The sequence below is a fragment of the Coturnix japonica genome, chromosome 3 (genome assembly GCF_054131305.1).
Source record: "Coturnix japonica strain WE chromosome 3, WE-NBRP24, whole genome shotgun sequence".
Classification (NCBI taxonomy): Eukaryota; Metazoa; Chordata; class Aves; order Galliformes; family Phasianidae; genus Coturnix; species Coturnix japonica.
Window position 1 is genome coordinate 23,241,004 of NC_140665.1, and position 19,507 is coordinate 23,260,510.

Genomic DNA, 19,507 nt, shown 5'->3' on the forward strand with positions numbered 1-19,507 from the left:
CCAGCAGCTACACTGAAGTGCTGGGGTTTGGGGCCTTGTGAGAGGAGGAGAAAAATGCTCTAGTTTCTTCTTCCAGAGGACCTCTGTTTCTTGTCCACACCTTGACTAGGCCTGCTTCTCTACCTTGTCATCCTCTCCTCATGCCCAAGGCCCTGTCTGCTGCTTCCAGGAATTTCACAGCACATTTCTCATCTCCTAACACCTGTCTCGTTTCAAAAATGCCTTGAATTTTCCTAAGAGCAGCCACTAAGTAGTTAAAGCCTGATTTGAGATGAAAAAAAAAGTGAAGTCGGACTGCTCCTCCATCCCCACCGCCCACACCCTTCCGGTCGCAGACTGGAGCGAGTGGGAGCTGGCAGGGCTTGGAGTGGAAGCAGAAGAGGACTTCTGCACTGCCTGTGCAGAGCATTGCCACCTAGTGCTGCAGTGAGGAAAAGCAAGATCTTGCTTCAGCTCAAGGCTGAGCGTCTTGCCAGGAAGCCACCGGAGTGGTCGCGAGGCTCCTCTTCTGAAGAGGTGAGGAAATGGGCAGCACTTGGGCTCTTAGAGCCTGCCCTTAATCCTCATCTCCTCTCCGTTTGCCCACCTACCTCACTGTACCCTGTACCTATTAATAAGACTAATTTAAGACTCAACTTTGAGATGTGCTTCCTTGCCTGGCTGCTGTTATTAAAATCATGACTACTCTCTTTAATACAGAGGTTTTAAGTCTGCTCCTGAGACAACACAGCACACAATTACACTTCATACAGGTGACTACAGCACCCTTCCATACAACTTTGTCACTTGCTGCAACACAGGTGGTAGAAGTCACAAGAATAATTGAGTCTGTCCAAGACAGATAGAAAAATAATCAGCCCTTTGAAGAAAAAGTTGTCTATGGAGGAGGTCGCAACATCAGACTGCATGGTCACAGGCACCAGAGAACCAGCTTGGGAAAGGGCGTTAGCTACAGCAAAAGTTTCATGTAGTATTTACATCCTCCTGCGTGACAAAGGTGACCACCAACCAGCCACAAACACAGGCTCTTAGCATAAGCTCAGACTGTTTGTGTTACTGATGTGTCTAAATATATGCTTTCAGCATTCTGAATTTACAGTGAAAATGAGTGAGATGAGGCACATTCTGGTGTGCGTGTGTGTATTTCTTCCTTCACTCTTGTGTTAATTTCCCCCCCCTGTATAACTCATTAATTAACCACTGTCTTCACTCCCCTGAAACCTCTCTCATTCCAAGGCTGGCATTTTAACTCACCAGCTTGAGTTCACTACAGTTGACACATTACACTGCAGAAAGCAGCAAAATTATCATGGATTGAATTTGCAGTGTATTTTTTCTAAGACACTGCGTGACGAGAATAAATCATGTTGTCATTCTGACATGATACATTAATGAAGATACACACCCTCTTGCCCTGCCCTCCTACTGGATGTTAAGTGAGAACCCTTTCACTGTCTTTTTTCTTTATTTTCACTGTGGAAGAAGCTTTCTCATTCTGAACATCATTTTGCATGGTAATATTGCTGTTGCCTAATGCAATAAAAATCAGTTATGTAACTGCCTTTGCTAGACTTGCACAGAGAATTCACGGGGAAGATGGCCACAGTATCTTTATGCTTTCCTCTATGTCTTCTTTTCAACGCTACTATGCTATATATTCTGGTTTGGATACTTTTTACATCTTTGCTTTTTTCATGTGTAATCTATACACCTGTAATTCTAAGATCGTGCAGAGATGAAGAAGGGAAAATAAATAAGCTTATTCTGCTTTGTGACTAAAAGGGCTGATATTATAGCATTATTGCTGCAAAAGAACAAAGCATCGCCTGCAGTTTGTCAGATAGTATTTTTAATACTCTAATTTTGAACCACATTCTTAAAATAACCCGTGTTTGCAGATTACCATGTGCTCTTTTGTTCTGAATAATGTCTTGCTTAGTGAACTATGTCTTATCAATCCACCAAGTACTGGGTGTCATTGTTCACCTCATACAGAATTCATCTTTTAATTAACGTTATCACAGGCAAAATTCTATTCTGGTCAGCATAATTTGTCATTGGAATCGGCAGCACAGAAATAAAGGAATTACTATCTGAATTTATCTGAAGACAGTGTAGGAGATGGTGACTACAGACCTACTTCATCCTGGATAGGAAGGGATGGAATGATAATGATAACGGCTTTAAAAAACACATTTTTAGTGTAAAAATTACTACTTTGGTTGCCTAGGAAGTAAATCTTACTTTTATTACAAATATCTGGATCTTAGATACATGCTTTATTGGGCAAAAAGGACTGCTGACTTAGGAAAGATTAAAGAGAAAGATGTTTTTGCAAGGTTGTGGTGTTAGATATAGGTACAGTGATATCTACCCAATGCAGTAAAATTCAGATCATCTGTTTTAATAACTAAACTTTGTGCAGACAGGCATAAATGCTTTCAAATTGTCTGGTATTTTGAAAAAGAATTGTACCAGGAGATGGACCTTTCACAGTGAACGGAACGTGTTTTGGAATCCTCTTAGGATTTACCTTTCCTAATAATTGCCAGAAGAACCCTTTGATGTGGGGAAAAATAAGTAGCATTTTGTTTAAGTCTGTAAGAAGACATCTGTCCCTGCAGTCTAGATATGCAATAGTTTCCTATTTGCATTCAAATTAGTACAGCTATGTTAAACCAACTGCTTTTAAGTAAATGTGCCAGCAAGCCAGATAGTTTAAATTCCTCCAGCATCCCTTTATCTTATGATTTCATCCATTCCTATGCTCAAATGTTGCAAAGGACCCTGCAACAGATCCTAAAGATGATCACGTATCACAGTATTCAGCCAAGAAGCCCATTTCTGTAACCAGAGCACCCCTCTGGTGCATGCTCTACTGAAGTCTCTTCAAAAGCTGGACATCAGCTTGGCTGCTGCTGGTAGTTTCTATTGTGTTTTTGGCAAGAGACAGTCTTCCAATGTGGAAGACCCTGTTTCATAGGTAGATAGGAACCACTAATCTCCGCTGCCATGATTAATACTTACCCAATTATATTATATTATGCCTATTATAATATTATGCCTACTTACATTTTTTTTAAATTGATACAGTATTTATTAACCATAATGGGATTTAATAGAAGGAATTGACCCCAGTCAAAGTGACATTCACATTTTGTTTTGTGAATTATTTTCCTTTGGTTGATTGGTTTGGTTTGTCTTGGTTTGTTGTATTTATTTTCTTTTATTTATTTGTTTGTTTGCTTGTTTTTTGTGGTGAAGACAAACAGATGTTTAAACAGGCAGGTCAGAAGGTGAAAAAGAGAGATAATACCTCCATCTTTCACAACCATTGATTGAAGTATATTATGTTGGGAGCAAGGAGAAGCACAGAGACATACCAGTTATAGAAGGGAGATGCTCTGAAGGTTTAATATTAGCCTGTCTGAAAAATTACATTCTATAGATCTATTTTCCTCAATTTCTATTTCATAATAGACCTGAGATGAGTTAGGCATTTTGGCAGAAGATAGAGGTGGTATGTGTCCTCAGCTTTAACTATTGTTCCTGAATTTGAATAATATCTTCTATTATGAAGTTAATGACAGAGACAAAAAGTTATAAAATATTCTATCTAGAGGAACTTGTTACACTCCTATTGAAACAACGTCTTTACACTCTGCTTTCTGTTTGGGCTTCACACATTCCTGGGCAAAATAAGATGCCTTTCACATTACTAACCCCCTGGATTTTCCTGGCATTTTCTACACAACTTGCAGTAGAAACCATTAAATCACAGCTTTCTTTCACCTTCTGCCTTCTTGCGAAGATGTGTCATCTTCTGTATTTCTTAGGCATCAACAGCACATGAATAAGAAGCAGTGTGGGCTTTGTCGATCTTTTGAGGAATAGATAATTATTTTCTGCATTCTGTGAACAATCATCAAGAAGTGTCAAACAATTTAAAAAGAAATAGAGTAGAAAGATGTACTCTTCACATATTAAGGGTACAATTAGACAGAAGGAAGTTAAGCTTATTCCTAGAATTTAGGAGGTTAAACTAATATTCTAAATACAATTAATATTCTAAATTCTTCTATAATTTTCTTGTGGCACTGGCTAAAAGCATCTTCTTTTCTCAGTTCTTGCCATCAGTTTTTTCAGCTATTTATGTTCCCTCCATCTTACAAGTCACCAGAATTCCCAAACAGAGTATAAAGTAAATGTGATGATCTATAAACCTTTGAGATTTCAGAACTAAGTTCTTACATGGTCTGAATAATGTGCGAACACGCACTGTTGCCCCCTGATGCAAAGAGCATTAAATCTGTTCAGGAGGAGCCAGGCAATGGCATGCAGCCCACCTTCTTTCTTTTATTAATACATAGCTGTGGATGCATTCATCACTGTTTGGACATGTAAGAAGATAATGTTCCTCTACTGGATAACTCAATATTTAAATTAACAGCTGAGAGGAGCATGAGGGGAAGGAATAAGAATGAAGCGAGATGTAAAAGTGAAAAATCAGCTTTGTACGTGCATGATGACAGTGTTTAAAAATTGCTAAGGAATATCAGCTGCTAACTGGAACTCACTTCTAATGAATAGTTTTGTTGTAAATGAGTCCCATTTGGCAATGGCAGCTAGTACTTCAGGCAGTTATAACTCGGATTTTGCTCTCCTGTCTGTTTACTCACCTCTAGTGCATGGAGTATATTCAGAAGCATAAAGTGTGGGAAGCAGAGATAAGGGCGATGAAGTATTTGAACGGGTTGCCCAGAGAGATGATGATGGACGCACTCAAGGTCAGGCTGGGGGGGCTCTGAGGAGCCTGAGCTGCTGTAGATGCCCTTGTTTATTACAGGTGAGTTGGTCTGGATGACCTTTAAGCTAGGCAGGGGTTTGGAACTACATGATCCTTGAGGTCCCTTCCAACCCGGGTCATTGTGTGATTCTGTGATTAGGGCCCAGGCCTTCAGCGCCATCTCCTAGGAGACGACCGGGCGAGGAAAGACTACAGCTCTCAGAATGCCCCGCGTTGACGCACGGTACGCGGTGACGCACGGGGCGGATGTGGCTTCCCGGGCTGAGCGGCCGCCGGCTCCGGTTCCGGGCGTCGCTTCCGTGGCGGCGACGCGGGGCGGGGCGGGGAGAAGATGGCGGCGGAGCTGGAGCAGGAGGTGCAGGCCATTGACAAGAGCTTGCTGGAGTGTTCGGCCGAAGAGATCGCCGGGGTGAGAGGGGCGAGGAGCGCTCGGGGCTACGGAGAGCCGGGCGAGGGAGAACGGGGCCTTGGTGTTTGCTTGGGTGACCCCCAGCGCCCCGCACGGACCTTGTCGCTCCCGGCCTTCCGAGCGTTCTGTTGCCTGGCGGCTGTGTTAAGCCACGTTTAACCGGAGAGCTGCGCTGGGGGTGGGGGGCTGCTTCGATCGTATGCGTTGTGGTTCTGAAGCTCTGTCCCAGCGTTCTACCCCTACGTGACTAAGAGATAATTGGGGTGAGAGCTTGTGCCAGCGTACAGGTTTGAGAGGATGAGATCCTCGTAGAGGAAATATTAATAACATGTAGGTGCTGGATTTTAAGTATTTTTGCATTTGAGGAGTTGGATATATGTGTTAAATATATATATGTGTGTGTGTGTGTTAAACGTGTTTCTGTAGGATTAGTCCTGGAGGACCTGAGTTATGCTGGCTGCTTTCCAGAAGGCAATGTTATAGTTCGTGTTTTTATCGTGGTAAATCTACTTCACAGGCAAAAGCTATGATTAAGGGGGCAAACATGCATAGTTAGCTGTATTCTAGCAGGTTTAGCTGCGGGGTGACTCTTCCTTCCCCTCAGTCCCAGAAATACCATCAAACGCTTCATAAAATAGCACAAATCAAGCCCTTGCTGCCTTGCCCGTGTGAGCAGCAGCTGCTTTCCTGGGTCACACTGGATCAACCCAAGACAAAGGTCCATTAAGTGGGTCATTTTTACAGATTCACTGTAGGAACAAGTGCCATCTTAACCATAGTCAACTCTTCCTCGTTTTTATTCTCCATTACAATCTACAGTTCAGGGCTCTAGCGCTGTCACATTTACTATGTGCCAGCAATTAAATGCTCCTGGTGCTGCCTGGTTGTGTAAACACTGCCCTTGATTTTTAGCTCTGTTTTTCTCTGACCTTTCTAATAGTGTTACTTTGCTTATAGCACAGTAGCAACAAAAGGGAAGACCTGTCCAAAGTAACAGTTACTAAACTTTGCAATCCAAGCTCTTCTTGAAACACTGTAACTATAAACTTTGGAAGAGCAATGATAAAAAATATATATGTATTACATTACCTACAGCATTACATTAACCTGAAGCACAGGTATTTGTTTAGATGTTATTTAGCCATTATACAACTAACAAAACATAGATTAATGAAATTATCCTTTCAAAATCTAGAAGTTATAAGTTGTTTCATGACTTGTATTGCAAGTTTTGTTCTCCAGTATCTCGTTTAATTATAGTCTTAAGAGGAGTTCTTGATGGACCACTTGCTTACATAAATGTTATTTGGTTAGTGCTCCTTGGGTTAGTTGTTAGGGCTGTCAGAAGTTGCTACCCCTTTCTAAAGGGAGAGGAAGTGAGAAATAATCCTCTCTTCTTAATAACAACTTCTCTTGGAAGAGCAGCCTGTCCCCTTTATTTACGTGCAACTTCAGGATAGAAGATTAGCATGGAAAACTTGAATAAATATGAATTGTGTTTATTAAAGAATACATTCCAAAGTTTTGAGTAATTTCCCAGCACTTCAGTGCAGGCAGTGATTTAGAATAGTAGCATAACCTAGATACGTGTACACGTATATTGCACAACAATATTTTGCATTGCCTTCCTGCTGCTCTTGGAGTGGCACTGGTCTCTGTGTCCTTGGCATTACCATCTTCCCTCTGCTACTTTTTTAGCTAGGGTCTGATATTCAAAGATGTCTGCACAGTTATGTCTATAGATGTGGATCCACAGAGAGATTTAGGTGTGATGACCTTTAGCATTGTTACACTTAACTTGCAGGCAATCTCTCCCAGAATTCTGGGGATGGAAAAGCTGTTTACTCAGGGAATGAGGTGTTTTTTTTCTGGTCAGGTATTTGTCTGAGCTTGCTCGAGTGTGGCTAATGTGCACCATATTGTTTTCCAGACAGAAATTAGTAAGGTTCTACTAAAAGGCTGCAATTAAGGATACTTTGCTGAGAAAAAAAGCAAGTGTAATCATTAATATATACTATGGAAAATCACAAAAGAATGGTCTTGTTGAATAGGAGTCATGGAAGAGGCTAAGTCACTTGCAGTGTGATTGTGTCATTTCCTAACAGTTGGAAATATTTGGCACAAATGATGAAAGAAGATGAAAATATTCATGAATTGTCCAGAGGAGGGCCACAAAGATGATCAGGGGGCTGGAGCACCTCCCCTATGAGGACAGGCTGAGGGAGTTGGGCTTGTTCAACCTAGAGAAGAGAAGGTTGCGGGGTGACCTCATTGCAGCCTTTCAATACCTGAAGGAAACTTACTCCCAGGAGGGGAGTAAACTCTTGGAAAGGGCTGACAATAGCAGGACACGGGGAAACGGTTTTAAGTTAAAAGAGGGAAGATTTAGGTTGGATGTTAGGGGGAAGTTCTTCACTAGGAGAGTGGTTAGGCCCTGGAACAGGCTGCCCAGGGAGGTTGTGGATGCCCCGTCCTTGGAGGTGTTCAAGGCCAGGTTGGACGGGGCCCTGGGCAACCTGATCTAGTAAAGGTGTATGTTTGGTGGCCCTGCCAGGCAGGGGGGTTGGAACTACATGATTCTTGAGGGACCCGGGTCATTCTGTGATTCTGTGAGTTAGAGGGGAAAAAAATAAAATCCTTTGCAGTTGAATCTTTTTTCCCCTCCAGTGTTGTCTGTATCTTTGTGGTAATGGTGAATCATAAAACCATAGAATTGCTCAGGTTGGAAAAGACCTTAAAGATCATCATGTCTAACTGCAACCTGACCGTAGTGCCCTAACTTTAAGAACCCACAGCTGAATCACTGACATGATATGTAAACTATTAGATGGCTAGAGCTTGTTAGCAGCATTTTGCCATGGACTGACTTGGAAAAAGTCTTGGCTATATTGACAAATAAGTTTTTTATTTGAAGATCTGCATTAGAAAAAAAGCAGTTTAGTAAATGAAAACATTGCAATCTGTTAAAACCAAGAAAGGACCTACAAAACCAGAAAAGAACAACACAACCACCCTTAAATGGCCCAGATGCTCTGCTGACTCTTCATATTGTATAAGAAGCATCTTCATCACTTACCATGCAACTGTGTTGTCTCAAACAACTTCTTAAGAGTGCATCTAAGTAATTCAGAGTTAAACAACCTGTAGCATAAACCATTTAGTTTGATATAATATGATTTTACTGATATGATGATATATTGATATAACTGTAAAAGTCATTGCAAATGTTGGAACTTTTCACCAGTCATGAAAACATATAAAGATTTGGTCTCTTAAATCTTACGTTTTTGAAAAGAACACAATACATCAAAAGGACAAAATATGTAAACTAGTAAACAAATGATGCCTTTTGTAATGTCTTTCTCATGTAATCTTTTAGATTTAACACCTGGAGTTTTGTAATGCCACTTTAGGTTTGTAAGTTAGAAACAGAAAAAACCTTTCTTATGGGTAGAGCCGTGGTTTGTATTTTTATTAATGTGTGATATGTTTACTGTTTCTTTTTATTTTAAAAGAAATGGCTACAAGCAAATGAGCTTCAGAAGGAAGTATACCAGCATCTGGCCTACTATGTACCAAAAATTTACTGCAGGGGTCCCAACCCTGCTCCAGAAAGAGAAGACATGCTGGCACAACATGTGTTGCTGGGACCAATGGAATGGTATCTGTGTGGAGAAGATTCTGCATTTGGTTTTCCAAAGCTGGAGCAAGCGAACAAACCTTCCCATCTCTGTGGTCGTGTTTTTAAAGTGGGAGAACCTACATATTCATGCAGGTAGTTCTAATTAGCATTTGGGGCATTTCTGATTTGTGAAGAACAGAGAACAAATTGAGGTGATAGAAATATATTGTGCTAGTGAAAATTTACTACCTCCAATGTATTTTTAAAGTAAACTTGCAGCTCCCTTTCATGAGGGGAAGGACCAGGCAAAAATAACCTACTTGGAATTTGTAAATGGAAAATTATTAATAAGTTATAGACTGTTTTCTGTACAAAAGAAATGCAAGAATAAAAAAGTAGTTCAGGCGAACTGTCAGTGTGATCTAAGTACGTTAATCAGAAATAAGTGGGCAGATGCACGTCATGTAATTCAAGCGTTTAATGTCAGTAGTGTTTTAAGGCCTCTCATCATGAGGTAGGTGAGATCTAACCGGGGGGGTGTGTTCGGTCTTTTCAACCAAGGAGAAAACTCCTCATTTCTTCTTACATGTACTGGACATATATGTAAAACCGGTACTGATATCTGTTGTATTTTAGCAATTTTCTTTGATTTACAGCTGGTAATGAGCAACAATGAGAGTTAAACTTTTCTGAGTTCATGAATATGAGTTATTCCATGGAATTCTTGTTTTTAAGTAACTGTCATAATACTCATTCTCTTGATGGTTGTTTTTACTCTGCAAAATCTGAGGCCCTTAATCTTGAGGTGCCTTGAAATCAATTGCCTTACATAAACTCATGTATTTACAGTGCTTCTTAGGGAGGGAGTTAAATGTAATACATAATTGTATCCTTTGTTGGTTTAGGCCCTTGCTTCCATCTAATACAACATTGCTTGTAGACAGGGCTTTATTATGCTTTACAGTCCTCTGATTGAGGAAATTGCATTTTTGGACCTGCTTAGTAAGTTTGTAGGGCTAAACTTAGAAGCAGATCTAGTCTGTTGAACGCTGTCTTTCTTTCCAGTGTTCAGAAAAAAAAGAAGCTTCTCTAATAGCTGAAGATTCTTAGTGCTCATACTCTATACTTGCAAAAATTTGCTTGTTTTTATATTCTGTACCTGCCTGTAATGCATTTTGTAGTTTGTCTTTACACTTGCCTATATACATGTCTCATCTCTTGGAAAATGATGGCTATGTCACTCAGACAACATTTTTATAATCTCTTCTTTTTAAGAACAAGTGTTTTTTTGCACTATCATTTAATTTCCTCCCCTCTCCTGAAATCTATCCCTTTTTGTCTTTGAGGAACACAGACAGTAGTCAAAAGGCTCATACTGGTCATACTTAAAAATTACCTGTTGTAGATTATGTTAACAGAGGCTAAAAATTATTTAATGCTGTTTTTGTTGGTTTTTTTTTTTCTTTTTTTTTCCTGCTGTTTTCAGAGACTGTGCAGTTGACCCAACTTGTGTGTTGTGCATGGAGTGCTTTCTTGGAAGTATTCACAGAGAGCACCGATACAGGGTAAGTAATACTGGTGGGGTATGTGATATAGTCATTAGTAATTACGTATGTGTAAGAAACTCTTTATTCACAGCTTAAGAATGTACACATAGTTCCAAAATGTTGGATGCGCGCAAAGTTTTGGATTAAGTCTGTGCAATAATCTTACAGGAACTTGAGTGGTTTTTATTTGAGCGTAAATTCTGAAGTTATTCTAAAGTGTTGAGCAATGAAATTTTATGCACAACAGTTAACTTTACAAATAGGAGTGCGCTGTTTTTAATCTGCGCTCTTCAGAGAGTTCTACAGCATTAGTCTTCATTTTCACTCACTTTGAACTTGATGCTTGTCTATTTTTATTTTTAGAAGGTGCTGAAAAACCTTTACACTCAAAGTGTAAGCAAATGTTATTTCAGATATCTAATTCAGTTGATACTGTAGGAAGTGCCTGTATGTGTAGAATATACTTTTCTGCCACACATTGGTGAATGAAGGATTCTTGTATGAATCGCTTATTTGTTGTTTAAAGAGCATTAAATTTATTAACATGAGCTGATATCTGCCTTCAATTCAAAGCTATGTATATATAATCATTGCAGTCCTGTTTACTATGCTCATGAAGATTTACAACATGAACAACCTAGAGTTTTGCCTGAGAACCCCTGTTATTATAACTAGCACATCTGCACCTCTCCCTGTAGTTGTATTGTTTGGAGTGAAAAATCTTTGCTCAGTTTAACAGTGTGAGGATTCAAAATAGGGAAGGTAGCATCACAGCTAATGAATTCAGAGAAACTACACGTTGCAACTGTGTTGTCATAAACTGTACATCAATTCTACACAGCCTTGGAGAATAGACATGTTTGAGCTTCTTGGTATAGGCAGATTGATGAAGTTATCAGTCATTATAGAAATGAGCTTCATTTCACTACCTTTTGTAACAAGGTACTGGAAAAAGCTATTGGATATTGTGACCTTGTTGTTTGTTTGTTTGCTTTTTGTAGTTTAGCCATGACTATTTGTGTTAATGCACGTATATGTTTATATGCATATTCACATGAACTATTTTGCTTTTGAAAATTATAGATGACGACATCAGGTGGAGGAGGTTTCTGTGACTGTGGTGATACTGAAGCTTGGAAAGAAGGTCCTTACTGTCAAAAGCATGAACTTAACACTTCAGAGACTGCAGAAGAAGAGGTTGAGACACTGTGCTTTGAAATACTGTTAACCGTGTGTGTGTGTGTGTATACATGTGCATATAGGAAATAATTCAAATGAGCAGCACGAACTTAGAGATGCTTAGAATGCCTTTCTCTAATTGAGGACTTTACTTCTTATATTCCTGGGCAGCTGTGCCTTAAGTTCTGTTTTCTTTGTTTTTCCGTCTTATTCTGAAAGTTGAAGGTAATCTTCAATGTGAAAAAATCTGTATGTAATCATTTGCTTGAATAAGCCAAATTAAGCTGTCTGTGCAACTTATGTTCTGGTTCTTACACAGTAAAATAGACAGATTTAAAAAATATATATATCAAAATAACTGGCTATTTTGGAAATGCCATAATGGAGTTATTGGATGGAAGTCTCTAAAAGCTTGTTTGGTATGAAGAAGGTAAATAAGGAAGATCTCTTCACTATTTCTTATAGCTGTTGGGTGTGCACAAGTTGGGTGTGTGAAATGAAGCTAGCAAAAGAAGTGGTATAAATTCCAGAACTTAATGCTTCAAAACAGTGGTCTTGCTAAAAATTTGTATTTGTTCAGAAAGCTATTTAATGTGTTTGGGGAGGAAAAAAATGATTGATAGCTTTGTAAAATTACAGGCCCCATCTTTAGCTTGAGAAATCTCCACGTCTTGTGTTACTGAAGACTAAAGGAGTATTCTGCCATTATACACTTTCCTAACCATCTCTTATTACATTTCAGGAATGATAGTGGCTAGTGGGACTTCTTGTCTGGCCACTTAAAGCAGTTCTTGTGTAATATAATTTGTGAAATCTTTTTTGAAGAGAATATATAAGAAAACTTTTTGTACTAATTTTGCTGATCTCTTGGTCTGAGTGAAACAACTCTAACTGTATTGCAGTGACAACAGTTCTAAAATCTGTCCTTGCCGTCTCAATGATTAGCAATTGCTATATGGCCTTGCTGCTTGGTTTACATGCAGCTTACGTCATAGGACAGCTTTAGAAGACTGATGTTCTGAAATCTTGGGTGAACTGCTAGTGCTATGTTTAAAGATACTTATGGTAGTTCATGAAAGGTGGCAATGTTGTGGACGATGTAAAAGCTAAGATACTGGGTATACTGTGTGTTTCTTCATGATATATGATCAGATCAGGATTGCTTATTTAACGTAGTATGCCAGGGGACATCAAGGTGCATTTGCTGAGTAATGTAGTAGCCAGTTTTCTCTTTGATCAGATGTGTCTTTTTGAAAGTGCAGGGAATGGAGGCACTGCAACTGTGTAAGGTTTGCCTTTGCTTTTAGCGATTGATTACTCTGCATGCCCTAGATACATTTTAAATGACTTAAAACCCAGAAATGGCAGATATTAACATTTCTGTAAAACTTCCAGCACTGGAACAGTTTGCCCAGAGAGGAGGTGGATGACCTGGCCCTGGAGACATTCAAGATCAGGTTGGACCAGGCTCTGAGAAACCTAATCTAGCTGTAGGTGTCCTTGTTCATTGCAGGCAGTTGGACTGGATGACCTTTAAAGTCTCTTCCAATTCAAATGATATTAAGATTCTGTGGTTCCAAGTATTCAAAAACAATTTACAGTATAGGTAAAGCATACAATTCACAGTACAGGTGAATTCCTGACTGTCAAGAGCTTGCTGTAAGAAATACAGACTTGTTCAGAGAAGATTATTATGTGTGGTTTGATAAACTTTAGTGAAGCACAGAATTTGCTTCTTTGTATTCCTGGGATGCAAATTGTACTACTCTAATAGTGTTAGCAGAAGAGGATATTTTAGTGTTCTCTTTCCAGATTTGTAAAAGAAGCTGTAGCTGTTTAGAGAATCAAAACTTTGAGAGCTGATGGTTGCGTCTTGGTCTGCTTTTATTTACAACATGTTATGTGAATTGATAAAAGAAGAAGCTCTTAAAAGATGGGGTTATTAATGTCTGTTTATACGCAAATCCCATTAAATGGTTTGGAAGGGAATGGCAGTGTTGCTTGTACTAGTTGACTGAGGATTTAACTTAGTCCAGCTGTCATGGGTTAGGGAACTATGAGTGTGTGACTTGGTAGTGGTTCTCTATTTCTGCTACAGAAAGAAGTTACTTGGCATTTGCCAGCTGAGGTGGCACTTCTTTCTCCTCTTCATTTAAGTTCCCTTATCTCAGCATACATACAGATTTTGGGATGAGAGGCTGGAGAGTGGCGCTGCTGGAAGGGATCCGGGGGTTCTGGTTAACATCAAATTGAATTGTGAATCAGCAGTAGGTGTGACCGACCTGGCATCAAATGGAGGGCACTCTTGAGAGTGCAGAATGGGTATAAGTGGTGGATGTGTGTTTCCCATGCAAAAGGTGAATAGATGTCTGTGAATGTGAGCACATCCTACTGTAGTGTGTAAGAAACCTGCATCATAACTCATGATCCATGCATGTGCTGTCTGTAGAATCTTGGTAGATAGGACTTCTGCCTCTAAAAGCATACTACATATGAAAGAAAGCAATAAATGCATATTTATTTGTATTTTGCATTTAACTAAGTAGAACAAAGCAGTTACTTCAAATGATGGGGTTTTTTTGAATACATTGCTGAAAAAGCAGATTCTAATGCAGCTGATGGTGAAAGAGGGAACAATTAAAGTGAAAATATGGAAGTGTGAAAATCTAATTGAGTGATCAGAGGCAAGTTAATGTTTGGACATTAAATACTAGATGGCTGCTTTGCTGATTTTTTTTTCTGTGAAAAACAGGGAAGAGAAAACAAGATTATTATGAACAGATTATTGACTGTTCCTTCCAAGTGGGAAGTTATTTTAAGGAAGGCACCATTAAGGATGCTTGCATCATCTTTGGTGCAAAGGCATGCAGATTTCTCAAAATACCTGTTCTGAGCACCACTTAATTTCTCAATTCCTGTTTATTTTTCAGGATCCTCTCGTGCACTTACCAGAAGATATGGTAGCAAGAGCTTATAATATTTTTGCTATCGCATTTAAATATGCAGTAGATATATTAACATGGGAGAAAGAAAATGAATTGCCTGGCCTAGAAATGACGTAAGTACAGTATTTGTCCTTTTCCTTCTAAATACATGTTCATATTTACAATAGAAATGTAGATTCTTACTATAATCCTGTTTTCTCTTTCCTAAAAATATCAGGGATATTTTGAAGACAGTAGACCAAAATAACTGCCTTTGTCTTTGTGTGATTATGCGTCCCATTTCTTTCTATAAAGATGGTGAAATAATTTTTGTGATACATTTGTTTTCCTCCAATTGAAAAGACGTATTACTACAATGAAATCCCTTAGAACAAATGGTAAAATAATAACTAGGAGTTTACTTTTGAATTTGAATTATATAAGTTTTATAATTTTTAACTTTGAATTGTTTAAATTCATTGCTTGCTTTGAAGTGAGAAGAGTGACACTTACTACTGCATGCTCTTTAATGATGAAGTCCACACCTATGAGCAAGTTATTTATACTCTTCAGAAAGCTGTCAACTGCACACAGAAGGAAGCTATTGGTTTTGCAACAACAGTAGATAGAGATGTAAGTAAATCCCTTGTTAGAGTTTATACTTATGTTAACGTTTATTTATGACTGCACATACTTCAGTTTTTCTCGGTGTATGGCTAATGTGATTAAGCCACATGTGTTAGGCCACTAACTGACCAAGGAAAATTACATTTGAAATGGAATATATTTTTCAGCATAATTCTAGTAAGTCTCATAAACATAGATACCAGGGTGTTTCTTAACCCTTTCTATCAAGGGCAGGCAGCAGCTTTAGCTCATTGCTTACTGTACACCAGGGAGTTTATGCTGGAAGATCCCTGTGCTTGCTTCGAACATGGGAAGGGAATAACAGCTATCAACTATGAGGAAAAAGTCCTTAATTGATTGCTTTTGTTTCGGTGCTTGTGAAACTGTTTGTGGTTTTTAAATTTAATTTTCTTTTTTCATAGTTGTTAGATGATAATGGCAGGAAGAGGTGAAGCGTTTTATGCAGCACTTAGAAAGAACAAAAAAATAACACGCTGAGTATAATTTTAACTAGTATGTTGATCTGTGGAACGCTCTCCCAGCTGCATTTGTCTTCTGGCTCATGTGATTATAACTGTTATTTTTAAGGAAGGGCATCTTTTCTTCTGGGTAACTTTCTAGGGACGTCTGCATCTTGTTACTTGTGCCATAGTCTGTTGCTGTGGAAATGTGTCCTTTATATTGTTTTGATTCCTTATGCCTTTTTTTGGGGGGAGTGGAACAAGGAGCTTCCAAAATGGCAGTGGGAGCACTGCTTTTTAAAATGCATTGGGATCTCTGAAATATTTGAACTTTAAGAAAAATACTGTGATTGAGTATTCAATGTTTAGAGTAAAAAGTAATAGCTGTGCCTTAAAATCAATATATGCAGAGATTTTTGTCTAGCGTGTAATTGCATATGTGGCATAGCTTTATTTTCTTTTTAAAAGTACTGTGTGCATTTTGGAAACTCAGATATCTGACTGTATGTAGTACTTTCAAAAGATGAAAATGATGTGAAAACAAGAGTGGTTATGTTGCACCTGAAACTTCTCCTACATCTTTTATACTAATGTACAACACTGCATTTGTACTTCTTGCTTAGATACTGGTGATAATGTTACTTTCTCACAAATTTAAAGGGCCGTAGGTCTGTCCGATATGGAGATTTTCAGTACTGTGATCAAGCAAAATCAGTAATTGTGGTAAGTAGTATCTACCTGTTTTCCTCATCTAGTTGAAAGATGGTTTTCGTACAGAGTTTTGTGGTATTTTTACTGTAGTGACTCTTCATATAATATAAAACATTGGAAACACTACGGTACACATGGGATAGGTAACAAAATGCAGTTTTAGACTATGTTCTTGTTTTCCTCCTGTAGTTCAGCTTGCACCCAAAATCATTTCCCAGTAAGTTACTAGGCAACTTTTGCTCTCAGAAAACAGATAGGAACTTAAAATGGAGTTTTATAGAGTAATAAGTAGCTCAAATCAGTGAAGTTAAACTACTTTTCCCCTATAATATCAAATTGTTTGTCCTTCTGTGATAGCCCCAACCATTGAAATTGTAACCGAGGGATTGAGCCCAAGTGCACAACTACATTTTCATTTCTGTTTTTATTGTGGAATGTGTGTATATTCGTGATACACAATATCAGATCCTTCCATGCAAGAACAAAGTTTAAGCTGTGGGGTTCTTAATTACATGCAACAACTTACATATGATGCTGCTGCTGCTGGGAAAAAGTAATGCTGCAACTAGACTTACTAGACTTAAACTATTTGTAAGATATTTTGAAAACATTAAGATCTCTTTTAAAGGTTGTTAAGCAATTTATTTAATTTGCTACCTGTGCAGTTAAAGGAAAAATTACTTCTGTGTGTAATGTTTGTTTCTAATTCTACTTGTTTTTCATTTTTGAAAACAGTTTGTGGATGATAACTTTCTTTTTTTTGGTGGGCTGCTGTGTGAGTTGCATGTCATGTGGTGAGGAACGAATGTGTGCAGTTGTTTTAGGCTGTGTGTGAGGCTGCTTATCAGTAAAATGCAGTAGATTCATGTGTGTGTTGATAAGAGGGAGAAAGTGGAAAATGAATTGGCCTAAATATGTTGTTTTTGCATAATATTGTCATTCAAATACTAATAGGATAAACAAAGTTCAGATTTTTTTTTTACTTCTCCATTTAGATGTTAGTCATTGGAATATGTATTAATATTACAAGTTATTGAAATTAATCATAGGAATGCTGTGTTTCTGTACAATAATGTGTGCTAGTCCTCATTAAAAAAGCATTAACTCTTTTTTCTTTTTTTAAGAGAAATACCAGTCGTCAGACAAAGCCATTGAAAGTACAGGTTATGCACTCATCCATCGTTGCCCATCAGAGCTTTGGTCTGAAGCTTCTAACTTGGCTTGGCAGCGTTATTGGATATTCAGGTGGGCAAACTTGAACTTTTTTGAGAACACAGAGAATATTTGCTTCAGGAATTCAGCTTGTTTCATAATGTTGCCTTCTTATTTCAGGCATGCAGCACGTAAGGTAAAGCAATTCATGTCTTGTCAGGCTTTATCCTTTTTTTTTACTTACACTGAAGTGCTGTAAGTAAAATACTCCATATGTAAGTGCTACCAGTTTTGGTTAGTCTTCTCACATACTGTTTTCTGTTTAGTTGATATTGAACAGAAGCTGGGAGTCATTGTCAAGTGCTACATGCCAACTAGCTATTTTTCAGTCCCGAGTTCTTTTCAGATGAATGCAGTAAGCTGAAAATAACCTCTCTACTTAGACAATACAAAATTAATCAGAAGTCATTTGATGGTGATGAAAGCGGTTGCCTCAGGTTTGTTGCTGTGTAAGTAGAACAGAGAAACTGCTGGGGGCTGCTTTAGGACAAGTATAGAAACCAATGAAGTATTAATCAGATATTTAGAGGTTTCTTCAAAGAAACAGTATGCACAGTTTAAGAAAAGGAAAAAAAAAATATGCATGTTAGCACTTTTTTGGGAAGACTGTTTTGTTTTCTGGTGTGTTTTTTCCTTTGTCTCGATGAATTGAAGTTGTGAGGTTGCAGATAATGAGGGGAGATTGTCATGTAAATCACGTGTAAATTCTTCTGTGTAAATGCAAGATTTGTTCACACATTATATATTAAACTGATACTTGGGGAAAAAAAAGGCAATTTCAAGCATGGAGTCTCTCTGTGATGCTATTTTTGATGGATAAGTAGTTTGTATAAGCATATTTTTAAGATACATAAATCAAACTTTTGAAAAATTATTATAGAAGTTTGTTCAAGTACTTGCTAGTGTTGATGGCAAACAATATTTGCTGGCGAATAATGGATAGGAGTAGAAAGGAGAGACTAAGGAGTATTTCATTTGACATATTTTTTTCCTTCTGATTTGACCTGTAGACAAGCATTGTATTTCTCATTTTCTTTGAGCCCCGTTCTCTGCCACGTTCTTTGTGCTGGGTACCAAGGTTATTCATTTTAGTACTGTTCATTTTTTGCAACAGCAAAAATGTGACGTGAATACATTAATGAAAGTAAGATACCAAAATGCACGTAAAAGCATAGAATTTATAGTTTGAGTATGTATGAAAGTAACTTTGCAGAATTTCAGAATCATTGAATCCATTGTATTTTATTTTTGCCCTTCTGAATCATAATGTTATTCAGTGAGCAGTATGTATATATTTTGTCTGTGATGTGTGTGTTTGCCTTCTCAAATTGCCTTTGGACCTTGGCATGCAGTCATATAATATAGGTCAAACTGAACTCTCTGGTGCACAGAGACATAGTCTTGCTATAGGTGTTCACAAACTGTATAGAACTGCACGATGTAGTGCATGGTATGGTATGCATGGCACTGAGCCACTGCCAACTCTACCTAAGAAGCTAAGATGTCTCAGCAGAGTGCAGAGACAGTGGCTTACTACTTAGAAGCCATATTATTTCTGTTAGAGAGCAAGTTACTGGCAGTCAATAGCTGGATTGAGCATCTGAGTGTCTGTGCTGTGGTATGTTGAAGATTCATTATAACTGGTTCATATGACAGCAATTATTATTACTTTCCATTTAAAACAAACAAAACAACAGAGAAGCTTTACTATAATAATGGGTAGTAAGTATACAGAAAAAAACTGACAAATATCATGTGAACTTTTATTTTTGGTAGGACTCTAAATGAGAAAAGTATGACTTTAAAATTAGCCTGATGTATAAGAACTTATATTCATAATCCAGTAGCATTTCTAAGGAGCACGTTTTTATTTGCTAACTTTGAAACAAATCATTCCATTTGGTAGTTTTCATAAAGTTCATTAATGTTCCATAAGGCTGGTGTAAGACATCAGGGTATTGAATATTTGTGTTTCTATCAGCAAAATAGGAAATGTTAACTGGTTGTC

General features: G+C 38.2%; 1 protein-coding gene across 6 annotated transcripts in view; it reads left to right on the plus strand.

Annotated features, from left to right (window-relative positions):
- Positions 1 to 5,108: 5,108 nt before the first annotated feature.
- Positions 5,109 to 19,507, plus strand: part of UBR2 (ubiquitin protein ligase E3 component n-recognin 2) — a 46,379-nt gene continuing 31,980 nt past the window's right edge. For all 6 annotated transcript variants that reach the window (XR_014944575.1, XM_015857390.3, XM_015857389.3 and 3 more), the window contains exons 1-8: positions 5,109 to 5,216; positions 8,732 to 8,991; positions 10,325 to 10,403; positions 11,469 to 11,582; positions 14,495 to 14,622; positions 14,983 to 15,121; positions 16,237 to 16,299; positions 17,412 to 17,532. Coding sequence is in view for 5 of the 6 variants with exons in the window: in XM_015857390.3 (XP_015712876.2) it covers positions 5,139 to 5,216; positions 8,732 to 8,991; positions 10,325 to 10,403; positions 11,469 to 11,582; positions 14,495 to 14,622; positions 14,983 to 15,121; positions 16,237 to 16,299; positions 17,412 to 17,532 (982 nt within the window). In the remaining variant the exon portion in view is untranslated. The remainder of the gene's footprint in view (positions 5,217 to 8,731; positions 8,992 to 10,324; positions 10,404 to 11,468; positions 11,583 to 14,494; positions 14,623 to 14,982; positions 15,122 to 16,236; positions 16,300 to 17,411; positions 17,533 to 19,507) is intronic.